The 12,043-nt window shown below is 47.1% G+C and overlaps 1 protein-coding gene across 1 annotated transcript in view; it reads left to right on the top strand.

Moving 5' to 3' along the window:
* Positions 1-523: 523 nt before the first annotated feature.
* PDILT (protein disulfide isomerase like, testis expressed) overlaps positions 524-12,043 on the top strand; it is a 34,382-nt gene continuing 22,862 nt past the window's right edge. The window contains exon 1 of the mRNA XM_028091665.2: positions 524-728. Within this exon, the coding sequence (XP_027947466.2) occupies positions 527-728 (202 nt within the window). The 5' untranslated portion in view covers positions 524-526. The remainder of the gene's footprint in view (positions 729-12,043) is intronic.

Below are 12,043 nucleotides of genomic sequence, written 5' to 3'. Positions count from 1 at the left end.
GACTTTTAAAAGAAATTACAGTTGAGAAAATCTGTTCAAATAGCAAATGGGGTACATTAATGGGAAGTGAGGTAGTGAGCTTCCTATCATAAGGGGGCATCCAAGTAGGAGCTGCAGGAGCATGAAGCAGAGGCTGTGATAGGGAACTGGACCAGTTATCTCTGAGGCTCAGCGGCTCACCCTAGGACTCTGGAGTGGGATTCATCTCTGCAAAAGTCTCACCTATTGTCTGGGGGAGCCAGTGGGCTCAAGTGGCTGGAGTGCAATTTGGATTCTTGCTGCTCTGACTGGGGCCCTGCTGCTCTGAGCTATTCCCGTGCAATTTATACAGGCGCTGAAGTTAAGCTAACACTTTGCCTCTCTTCCAGTGCCACTGCCAAGCTGTGAGCACCACTAGGGAGGCAGTGGGCCATGCTCAGGCCATGTTCTCCATACACAAACTGGCTGGGCAGGGAGTGATGACGTGACACCTGCCACGTGCGCTGATAAGGGCTCCTGTTCCTCTTTGTGCCCCTGAAGGACAGCCATGAAGCCGCTATGGATGTTCCTGCTGCTAGCGGCCTCTTGCGTCTCCACTGTCCAGGGCTTGCCAGAGGAGGACGTCAAGGAAGACAGCATCAACATATCCCAGCCCTTGCATATTGTGGAGGAAGGCAACCTACTAGTGCTAACACCTGCTGGCCTGACCCAGATGCTGAATCAGACCCGCTTCCTCATGGTGCTTTTTCGTGAGTGTCCCCCACTCCTGGGTGGTGGGCGATGGGTGGGGTAAGATCTGCCTCCTTGCTCCCGGCAGCCAGGGGAATTTTATATGTTGTTAAACACATGAGAACACATATCATTATTTAAAAATAGTATGTATATACTCTCATTCCCAATTTCTAGATGAGAATACTGAGGTCCAAGGGAGGTTAAGCAATTTGCAAGATACGATGTTGCCACTTTAGTCTTGATTTACATGTTGCTCCTCAGTCCCACTGAAGGTAAAAAGTCAAGCTTCACTCTTAGGTATCTATATATTCTGAAACTCAACTTTCCCCTCTGTAAAATGGGCACGAGCATCATGACCATACTGGACTGTTGTAAAGATGAAATGAGGGAGTATGTCAAGTAGCTGGAATGCAACCAGAGAACAATAAATGGTGGCAGTTATGGGCAAGCTCTTAAGCAAAAATTTGCAGACCATCACCTTTATCTGAACTCTGCCTGTCCACTTTTGTTCTTTGGGCTGTTGTTCTTTGCAAGAGTAGACATTTCTTCTTTTCCTTAGGTCCTGGGCACAGAGCTGTGCCTTGGGGCAGGGTAGGAGGGATTTTCAAGTCAGCTTTCACATAGTCAGCACTTACTGTGTGCTGGGCATTGTCCTGAGTGTCCCACTACATGTTAAGTCAGGTAATCCTCACAACAAGCCAGTGTGGTGGCACCATTTGTCTCCCTACTTTATAGCTGAGGAGACAGAAGCTCAAAGAGGCCAAGCGATTTGCCCAAAGTCACACAGCTCACAAGTGGGGACTGCAGACCCTGTGCTACACCACTTCCCACCTGCAAGGATTGCAAGGGTGCAGAAAGCAGATGTGAACACTGGATTCCAGAATCCTTCAGAGCCTCTTCTGGGGAGTGTCTGGATCCGTGTCAATCCCCAAGGCCTGCTTTTCCAGGATGTACCTGGCCTGACTAGCACCCAGGTTCCTGGAGGCCAGGCAGTGCCTGAGGTTCCAGAGCTGGGCAGGGCAGTGCAGGGTGGGTGCTGCCCCTTTCCATGCAGCCTCTCCTCCCCTCTTCTTGGCTGATGCTCTGGTGTCGCCTTTTCTCCCATCTGTCAGTTTGCCTTCCTCGAACACTGACCCCTCACAGGCTTCCTTTTCTCTCCAGTCTGACCAATGCATGTACTGGGATGAGAGGTTCACGGTCCTAGGCTCAAATGCTGGGCTCTGCCACTTATTGGCGAGGTGACCTTGAGCAGGTGACCTTGATCGCTCTGAGCCTCTCTTTACTGGCTGTAAAATGGGGAATTTAATAATATGATATAATTCCTAGGGTGCTTAGCACAGTGCCTGGTGCACAGTAAGAGCTTAAGAAGATATTGGCTGTCATTTTTTTATCATCATTTTGAGATTCCTCCTCTGCACAAAAGCGTTAATGATTTTTCCCTTGCTGGTTGTTGTGGTGATGAAAATGGGCTCAAACATGCATTCATTAGTGCCTAGTGAGCATTCATTGGGCAGAAACTGTTATTATTGCATTCTGATTCACCCCACTTTTACTCAGCTTACTCAGTGCCAGGCCTTGGGCGGGCCCTTTGGGAGCCCCAGAGAAAAGGGGTCTTGGTTTCTGCTCTCAAAGACTTTGTCAGAAGTCAGGACTGTCACAAAGCAGGAGAAACTCTTTAAAATGATATTCATGCCATTAGAAGAGTCTAAAATGGTATACATTGGGTGCCTCATGGAGAAGTGACAGCTTGGACTTGTCCTCAGAAAGGGTGGTTTGGCTGCAAACCAGTTGAGCAGCCTCCTTGGTCTTGGCTCCTGCATCCTTGCATCCTGGAATGCACATGGGTCTCCAGGTCAAAGCAAATGCATCTTGAAGCTTGAAGTTTGGCTTGAAGTGAGAGAAATCTTTGTTATTTGGCCTCCCAGTGATGCCCAGTGATGGGCAATCTGCAGCCAGAGCAGTGGAGTGAGCACTTTGAAATCTATTGTTGCTGACATCAGTAATTATCAAAGACCACATGCCAAGCACTAGTAAATCCCTACGTGTTTTTTTGTGGGTTTGTTTATTTGTTTTTTTTTGTTTTTTTGGTTTTTTTTTTCTGGAAAATGTTTATTTGTTTTTTAACTTGAATCACCCACACACTTTTGTCTGTAAGTGACATCAAGGTTTGGGGTAAAGTATACAAGTATGGGAGCCAGGCCAGCCTGAGTGTGAAACCCAATACTGCCATGACCTAGATAGGTGGCCTAGGGTACATTTCTTTGTATCTCACCTTCATCTGTGGAGTTGGAATAACAGAAGTGGTGCAGTCATTGTACGGGTTGACTGAGGGTTATCTATGAAGGATCCGACACAGGGAAGATGCTCAGTAAATGAGTCCTCATCCTCCCGTGGCCCTGGGGCACAAAACAGATCATCAACTTTCTGTCAGTTAGGACTGGATTCAGCCTCAAGGAATAAAGAATCTGCTAATGATGACTTAAATCCAAGATTTCTCTCATATGCTCATATGTAGACCAGGGATAGGCAGTCAATGGCTGTCCTAGCAGCTTCATGGTGTTAAGGATGCAGGCTCCGTCTGTCTTCTTGCATCACCCCTGACACGTTGTAGCTTGTGGTCATAAGATGGCTGAGGTACCTCTTGCGATGTATTGTACATTTTGCTAGGGGAAAAGAGAGACAGGCAAATAGCAAAAGGACAAAATACACGGCAGCTAAGTGTACGTCCCTTGAAGAAAAAATCAAAACTTTTCCAGAAGCTCCACCAGTGACTTTTGTTATATCTTATTGGCTAGAACTGGGCCGTGGCTGTTCCCAACCTGAGGAGTCTTGAAACGGGGAATGTTTTAGGTTTCTATCGCTATGGTCCAGGAATGGTTGATTCACAGTATTTGCCACAAGATCCAAGGTTGCAGGCTAACTTAAATGGGCCAAATATCTTCTTAGTTCTTTGTATACTGTAGCTCAGTTTTTAATAGTAGATGAATGAAGTCCTTTAATGAAATAAATTCTAAAACTGATTGCCTACTTTTGTACCAAACTCTTTTGTTGTTCTGATTTTTTTAAAAATATATATGTAGACAGAATATGTGCAAGCAGGCGGAGGGGCAGAAGGAGACAGAGAGAGAATCTTAAGCAGACTCCATGCACAGCGTGGAGCCCAAGGCAGGGCTCAGTCTCACGACCCTGAGATTATGACCTGAGCTGAAATCAAGAGTTGGACACTTAACCAACTGAGCCACCTGGGCGCCCCTCATTGTTCCCATTTGATGAGATATTTTAAAGATCACTGTGTTAGGGAAAGCTAACTGCTATACCAACTCCCAAATCTAGGTTTGTAAAGGTTGACTTTTTTTTTTTAAGATTTTTATTTATTTATTTGAGAGAGAGAGAATGAGAGATAGAGAGCACGAGAGGGAAGAGGGTCAGAGGTAGAAGCAGACTCCCCGCTGAGCAGGGAGCCCGATGCGGGACTCGATCCCGGGACTCCAGGATCATGACCTGAGCCGAAGGCAGTCGCTTAATCAACCGAGCTACCCGGGCGCCCAAAGGTTGACTTCTTAAATCTTAGTCTCAGGCAGGTCTGCAGAGGAGCTTTGCTCCATATAGTCATTCAGTCAGCCAGGCTGCTTCCATCCAGTGCCTCAAGCATCCCTTAGGGCCTAGAGTACTCCACTGAGTCCTCTGCCTCCAGCCAGCAAATGGATTGAGAGACAGAGGACATACTTCTGGGCCAGGCCAGCCCTGGAAATGGTGCACATCAGTGCTCCTTGAAGTGCTGTCTGTGGACCAGCAGTGCCAGCATCACATAGGAGCTCATCAGAATTGCAAAATACCAGGTCCCATTCTAGACCTACTGAGTCAGAGTCCCAAGTGATTCACATGGACATTACAGGGTGAGAAGTATGTGTAACTTCTGCCCGTGTTCCATGGGCCGCAGCTCTGCAGGAGAGGCTGGGAAACACAGTCCAGCAGCATAAATGAAGAGGAAAAAGAATCAGGGTTTGGGGAACACATGACATTTTCTGCCTTAATCACACTGTACCTTATAGGAGCCTGGACACAGCCTTTGATTCAAACACAACCTGAAGCTAGGCTGGCTGAGAGGCAGTTGGGTTGTGTAAGCTCTTCCAGACACTAAACCACCAGGAACAGGCTTCTCTTCTGGGCAGCAATGTCAACAACGATTTCCTGCATCAGGTTGACTTTATGGACTGTTTGCTCAGGTTAAGGTTCCAAGGACACCTGGTTCCCAAATCCAATAGGCACTGTCAGTCCTCACCTTCCTTGACCTCTTTGTAGCCCCAACCTGAGACCCTTTGCTCTTTGGTGCCCATGAGCCCATTCTCTTCTGGTTCCCTTTGATCTCTCTGCTTCACTTCTCAGGTCTTTATGGCTCCTCTTCTTTCCCATAACCCTGAAATCAAGGATGTAACAGGCAGCCCATGGACTGAAGACGGCCAGCAGGGGTGTTATGTTTGGGCTGTGCACTGTTTTAAAAATTGAGACATTTCACAATTAAAATTGAATTTACATCTGCTCTTGAAGAAACAGAAGATCTAGAGGCACGGGCCCACATTCTTGCAATGTGACAAGTAGCTGGAGCTTGGTAATGATTTTTTCTTTTGATCAGAAAATAAGCCTGTCAGTTTGCCACATCCCTACCCAGCAAACCCACACAGTCACACCCTGCCTCGCCCCTGTAGCATTTGAGTCTGTGTCCCCCGTCTGAAATTCAGGCCTCCTAGTCTCTTCTTGGTGCAGTCTCTCTGAGTGTTGTTACTTCAGGGCGGGAGTTTGGGTATGTGACAGCCTCAGCAGCTCGGTTGCCTTGGGTCCCAGAGCCTCCTCAGCTGGCTTGTGCAGCCTCTTCATAGCAACGTGGAACAAAAACATTTTTTTTTTGTGCCCTTAACCTTGATGGTTCCCAGAAGGGAAAATCTGATTGGGTCATTTTTGCTTCCGTCCAACATAGAGCATGCCTGATGCATAAAATTCCATCAAAATAGTTCCAAACTTCTGACCTCCATCTAGCCCAGGCTGTTAATGGTTTCTTTCATTGTGCCAGGGTACATGCTGGATTTTACTTCAAGCCTATGGAACAAGACCTTAGAGGGGTGATCCGGTTTGGGCCATTTTCTTAATACAAGCCTGTGACCAGGGCAGGCACTTCTGCTTTGCTGATGGACTCCTCCAGCCGATTCCCCACATCCCTCACCCACCCCAGGAAGTGGGCCACCACTTACACATCTGTTTCATGGTTTCCTTCAGGGAAGAACTGAGAACCCTGCAGCTCTACTCTACCTACTGCAGAACTGTAAGCTAATGGTTAGCACAAGACAGCGTCTTCTTTTTTTTTGCTGCGGTCCTAATCTCTGATCCTGGACCCTCGCTGTTGAAGGAACTAGAGCCACACGCTTTGCATGACACAAGGTACATCAACACACATTTACCCTTCCAACAATGGCGCAGCAGGCGGACAAGGCAGAGGAACCTGTCCTGTTCGCATGAGAATGCAAATCTCTGCCCAGTGACTGTTTTAATCAGGGCAGAAGGGGGAGTCCATGGCTCTTTAGGGCTTTAACTGACATAACTTGAGGACTGATGCTGAATCTGGGGCTACAGAGAGAGCCAACCAATTTTACATTCTTTAATGACATTAAATGACAACCAAATTGAATACTTGAAACTTAAAGCATTCCCACTAGCCAGTATTTCAAAGCAGTAAACACCAGCAGAGATTTTGTTATCTAAAAAAGACACTCGGGCTCATTACATTTGAATATCTGATTCCTTCCAATACATGTTTAAATCAAAATGAGTTCTCAAAAACTGGCAGGCCTTCTAAAGTGACCTTTGGAAAAACTAATCACTTGGGGAAAGCATTTTAAATGTTTTCTTTTTTTCTAGGAATAAATAGGCTCTTTACAAAAAGGATTTTTCCAATATGGTCCCAGGGACATACTGTATTAAGTAACTCTCAAATCCTTAACTGCTGCCCACTTTCTTAGCTCTCTGAGGACTCCAGGCTCAAGAGTCAATGGTCGGTGGGACCTTTCCTCTTGCATGTTCCTCACATGTCTCAAATGCCACATGTGTTCAAAACAGAACTCAGCATTTTTTATTTGCTCCCTACAACTTGCTTTTTCTCATGCCCTGCCTTAACTGACAGCCCCTCTGTCTACCCAATGTCAAAATCAGAAATCTCAAGGTCATTCTTGACTCCTCTCTATTGTCCCATTTAACTCATCACCAGGTCCTTGCTGAAACCACCTCCTAAGGCCCTCTGCAATCTTCAGTCTTCCCACCCCCTTGCCACTGCCTTCATTCCAGCCAGTGTTCCCCACCTGAAACACTGCAGCAGCCTCCTAGAGCATTTGCCCACCCCCTCCAATGCTGTCCTTACAGCACACCCAGAGATATTTTTTCTTTTTTTTTTTATTTATTTGACAGAGAGATAGAGAGCACAGATAGGCAGAGCGGCAGGCAGAGGGAGAGGGAGAGGGAGAAGGAGGCTCTCCGCAGAGCATGGAGCGCAACGTGGGGCTCGATTCCAGGACCCCAGGATCATGACCTGAGCCGAAGGCAGCCGCCCAACCAACTGAGCCACCCAGGAGCCCCAGATATTTTTTTCCTAAAATGCAAGTCTGATTGGGTCACTTCCTGATTAAAAACCCTCAGTGATTTTCTAAGACCCCAAACTCTTTAACATGGCTACAGCGTCCTCTGCTTGGTCTAGCCTCAGCCAGCTTCCCCACTTCACTTGAGAGCTATCCTTTGGCTTCTGAGTAATTTGTAGTTGCTGGATAGGTCACACTGGCTCAAGCCCCAGGGCCTTTGCCCTTAAAATTCCCTCTGACCATAGCGTCCTCCTACATTTCCTTGCCTCGATTGTGAGGTTTAAGCTCATGAAACCACCTTGTCAGGAGGCTGTGTCCACCCTTACTCCCACCTACAGTAGCTAGCAGGCCTTCCATGATGATGCAACCCTCTGTACCCTCCCTTTCATAGCACTTCTCACACTGTATTGAAACTGCTTTCTAACTTGTGGGCTTCATGAGGGACAGGGGCCAAATCTCACTCACTTCTTGATTACTAACATCTGGCATTGTGCTTGGTAGGCCTGCATGAGATGTTGAATGAATGACGGAATGAAATGAGCTTTCTTTTGGCCCATAATGTTCTGCATGAATGAGGCAAGCAGAAAAGAGTAAGCTACCTTTCGTGGGAGAAGTCAAAATGAGGTATATCAGAAGCTGTCTCTAGGGTCATTTAAGAAGTACCCCTAAAGAAGAGACAACAAGAGTCCAGGGAGCAGGTTAGATGATGATCATGGTGATGATGAGGATGGTGATGAAGATGATGACAACGACGGCCATTTATTGAGCATCTGTATTCCAGGCACTGTAATCAGTCTCACTGTCTCCATCTTACATATGAAGCAAAGACTTCTCAGAAAGGTTGGAAAATTTGCTGAATTTTAGACCAGGTCTGACATCAAAACTGGTATTCAATCCATCTTACAAGACTGTGCTGATAACTGGAATAGTTATTTATTTATTCATCATTTATTCATTCATTTGCTCAATATTTATTGAACACCTCTTAGGTGTCAGATAGACTTCTAGGCACGAAACAGATGGACAGCCTTGCTTCATGGAACTTACGTCCTAAAGAGGGGAGACTTGAGGTAAACAAATAAGAAAAGAATGTAGTATGTCTTCGGGTTAAAAGCACTATGGAGAAAAACAAAGAAGAGCAACAGAGAGAGCAAAGAGTTAGTGGAAGTGGGGCTGCAAATTTATATAGGGTTGTCTGGAAAGGTGACAATTCAGCAAGGACCTGAAGGCAGGAAGGCAGCAACCTATGCAGATAACTGGGAGGAGAGCATTTCAGGCAGAGGGAACAGCAAGTGCAAAGGACCTGGGGTGGGAATGTGCCAGGATGGCTAAAGCTGAGGTGCTGAAGAGAAGTGGGAGATAAGATCTCAAAGGAGGTACAGTCCTTTAGGGCCTTACTGGCCATTAGGATGATCAGAGGAATTTGTTGGCTGGCGCTTGAGGAACTAGAAGGGATTGGTTACCATCCCAAAGCTCCTATCATCTGCGAGCACCTCTATACACTATAATGGCCCTATGGGATGGGGAGAGGATTATTCTCAGAATATTTTCCAAGCTTGATCTAGAGCTTGGTCTAAAGTAGGGTTTCTCATCCTCAGTGCTATTAACACTTTGGCCGGATGGATAATTCTTTCTTGTGTGATGCATTATAGGATGTTTAGTGGCATCCCTGACCTCTACCCATTAGATGTCAGTAGCACTCTAGTTGTGACAATCAGAAATGTCTCCAGATATGGCCAAATGCCCCCCCATTGAGAACCAATGTCTAAAGAAAGGCATACTCCAGCTCCCTGTGCTGAGAGCTAATTTCCAATCCCTACAGTCTCACTTTCCCATCCACCAGCCCCTCCCCTGACTCACACTGGCTGCTTAGAAAAGGGAACGTGGGATTATCTACTAAAGACCCAGGCAAACATTGATTCTAGGTCTATTAGCCATTAACACATCTACACATCAGGTAGACATTCAGAGAGCCATTCCCTCTTCTAATATGACCCTGGGTCCCATTTGCTTACCCCAAAACCCATGTGAGAGCCACACAATAGGCCCAGGCTTGTGTTGGAATGTCTTGGTGTTCGTCACCCTTGTCCCTCTTTCCCCAAGAACCAGAATATCTGCTGAGGATCCTGACATTTCCATTAAGACCCTCCCTTCACAGAGAGAACCTGGTCAGGGCAAGATCAAGGGTTCTCCACCTATGCCATCATAATGGTTAATGATTTGGGGGCACTTCTGTGCCAGAGCTTTGCACACCCTGTCTTACTATGTACGATCATCTTAAGGTGTGGGATCAATTAGTATCCCCGTTCTGCAGATGAGGAAACAGAGGTACAAAGATGTTTAAAAAAACAACCTGCCTAGGCCACAGGTGCTGTAAACCACTATAACTGCCTCTGTTTTACAAGACAACCTAATGAAGTTCACTGAATACCATATGCCAGTCAGACAATGAGCTCTGTCTAGATAGAGCTTAGGACCCAAGGAAGGCTGTACTTGCAGGAGGTCTCACCTCCCAGCAGAGGGCTCCCGGCCCATCCACAACCCAATGGGCTCCACTCTGCCCAAGCAACAATGTACATAGGAATTGTTCCCACACCCCAGCCAAACTGGCATTTCCAGTTGGCCAGGGCAGGACATAGGCACCAAGACCTGAGAGGTATATGCATTCATTTCACCTTTGCAAACTTGGGTTTGCAGAGCCCACCAGTAAAACCAATTTGCATATTTTAAAAAGAAACCGGAAGACAGGACTGTAAATCATAAAGAGTGAATTTGCCTCTACAGATTCTCTCTGCTCTGATGGAAACCAACCTAGAGCAGGGGAGATGGAAAACCCACCCCCATCCCTCCCGTCCAGGAAAAAGGAAACTTTTTTAGACCAGCTCACCCATATGGTCAGTCAGAGCGTGAATCTGGGAGTCAGTGAGCCTTGGAGTTGAATCTCAGCCTAAACGCATATTAGCTGTAAGACCTCTGGGCTTCTGTTTCTTGTCTGTAACATTCCTCACCTGGAATGGTAGATAACTCAGAGGCTGTTCTGAGGATTAACCGGGATAGCAACGGGGTTGGCACAGTAAGTGCTCAATAATTTGTCATTGTTGTTACCTTGTTATCATTACTGTCACCACCACCATCATCACCATCATCATCCTCACCATCAGCTGCAGGAGCCTGCTCTGGTCAAAACCTGTCATTCTTGACTCCTCTCATTCATTCCTACTCCCCATCCAATCTATCATCTCCTCCCATCTGGCGAATCTACCACCAGTCAGTCATCTCCTCCTTCAAAATCTCTCAGACTCTGACCACTTCTCACTCCCTCTGCCACTACCCTGGCTCCAGCCATTACCGTCTGGATTATTACAGAGGCCTCCAACTGGTCTCCCTGGATCCACTCTCTTTCCCCTTTCATCTAATGTTCATGTAAGATTTAGTACAGTCCAGTTAAAAAGTAAGTAGGATCATGTCTAACTCTGCCCCAAACCTTCCAGGATCTTTCCACACTCCTCAGAGAGAGGGGCCAAAATCTATTCAGTGGCCGACAAGGCCCTGTGTCATCTGACCCCCAGGCCCCTCATTCTGCTCCACTTCTTTGTCATTCCTCAAACATGCGCACATACTCCCACCGTGGGAGCCTTTGCACTTATGGTTCCCCCGCCTGGAAACTCTCTTCCTCCACATACCCACATAACCTGCTCCCTCACCTCCTTCAGTCTTTATTAAAATGTTTCTTCTTGGTGAGGCTTCCTTCAGCCTCCCTACTTAAACTCCATCCCCCTGACACTCCTAACCTCCAGCTCTGCTTCTTTTCTCTCCGTAGCACTTAGCATCTAATATAGCATATAGTTGTTCACTTTCTGTCCTCTCCAACAAGAGCAGGGATTTTTGTCCATTGATTGCTAAATCCCCAGTACCCAGAACCGTGTCTGGCACGTGGCAGATCCTAGAAAAGATTTGTCGAATGAATGATGAATGATCAGATGAATGGATGGATGGATGGACGGATGTGTGGATAAATCACCATTACTATTATTGTTAGATCCTATCCAGCTAGCTTTAGGAGCCCAGCATTCCTGTTATCACAGACTGTTTCTCTCACGTCCATTCCAGATACCCAGGAGCACTGGGCTGTGTGTGGGACCTCTTCAAGCTCCACCATTTAGACAATCATTCCATGTGTTTTTCTTGCCCGGAGCTGCTTCCCTTAGAGACTCAGATTTGGACACCTTGTCAATCAGCCACCCACTGAGCCAGGCAGGGCAAGATCCACAAGGAAGCCCAGGCAGAGGCCTGAGGGCTGGAGCAGGGGCACCAGGCCAGCAGCTGCTGGCCGGTGATGGGTTGGCAGTATCAAAGACAATGATGGTGACAAAGCAGGTGGTGGGGAGGCAAAAAGTCCCACTTCCTGTGCATTGATTGGGAATTTAATGAAAACAATCATTCACTTTCAGGCTCCATCGCAGGAGCAGGTGTGCTGCCCGGCAGTGGGGCATGTACCAGCTGTCCTGGAGCTGGCTTTCTGGCTTTAGCTTTACAGAAGACTTCTCTGTTGGAACTTGGAACTTGCCCAGGAAGTGGAAGTGATTTGTACCTTCTCCAAGTGCGCTCCAGATGGACAGGGCAGAGGGGTGGGGACTGGCACAGGGCATGCGTTCTGACTTGAAAGGGAATCAGTGACCCCTGGCCCTGGCTTGGCCCACCCGCTGCAGACA

Source organism: Eumetopias jubatus, unplaced genomic scaffold, assembly GCF_037043125.1.
Source record: "Eumetopias jubatus isolate StellerSeaLion01/CBP00866 unplaced genomic scaffold, mEumJub1_p1.0 scaffold_12, whole genome shotgun sequence".
NCBI classification, from domain to species: Eukaryota; Metazoa; Chordata; class Mammalia; order Carnivora; family Otariidae; genus Eumetopias; species Eumetopias jubatus.
The sequence above is the reverse complement of the archived record's forward strand: the minus strand, read 5'-3'. Positions and strand labels throughout refer to the sequence as shown.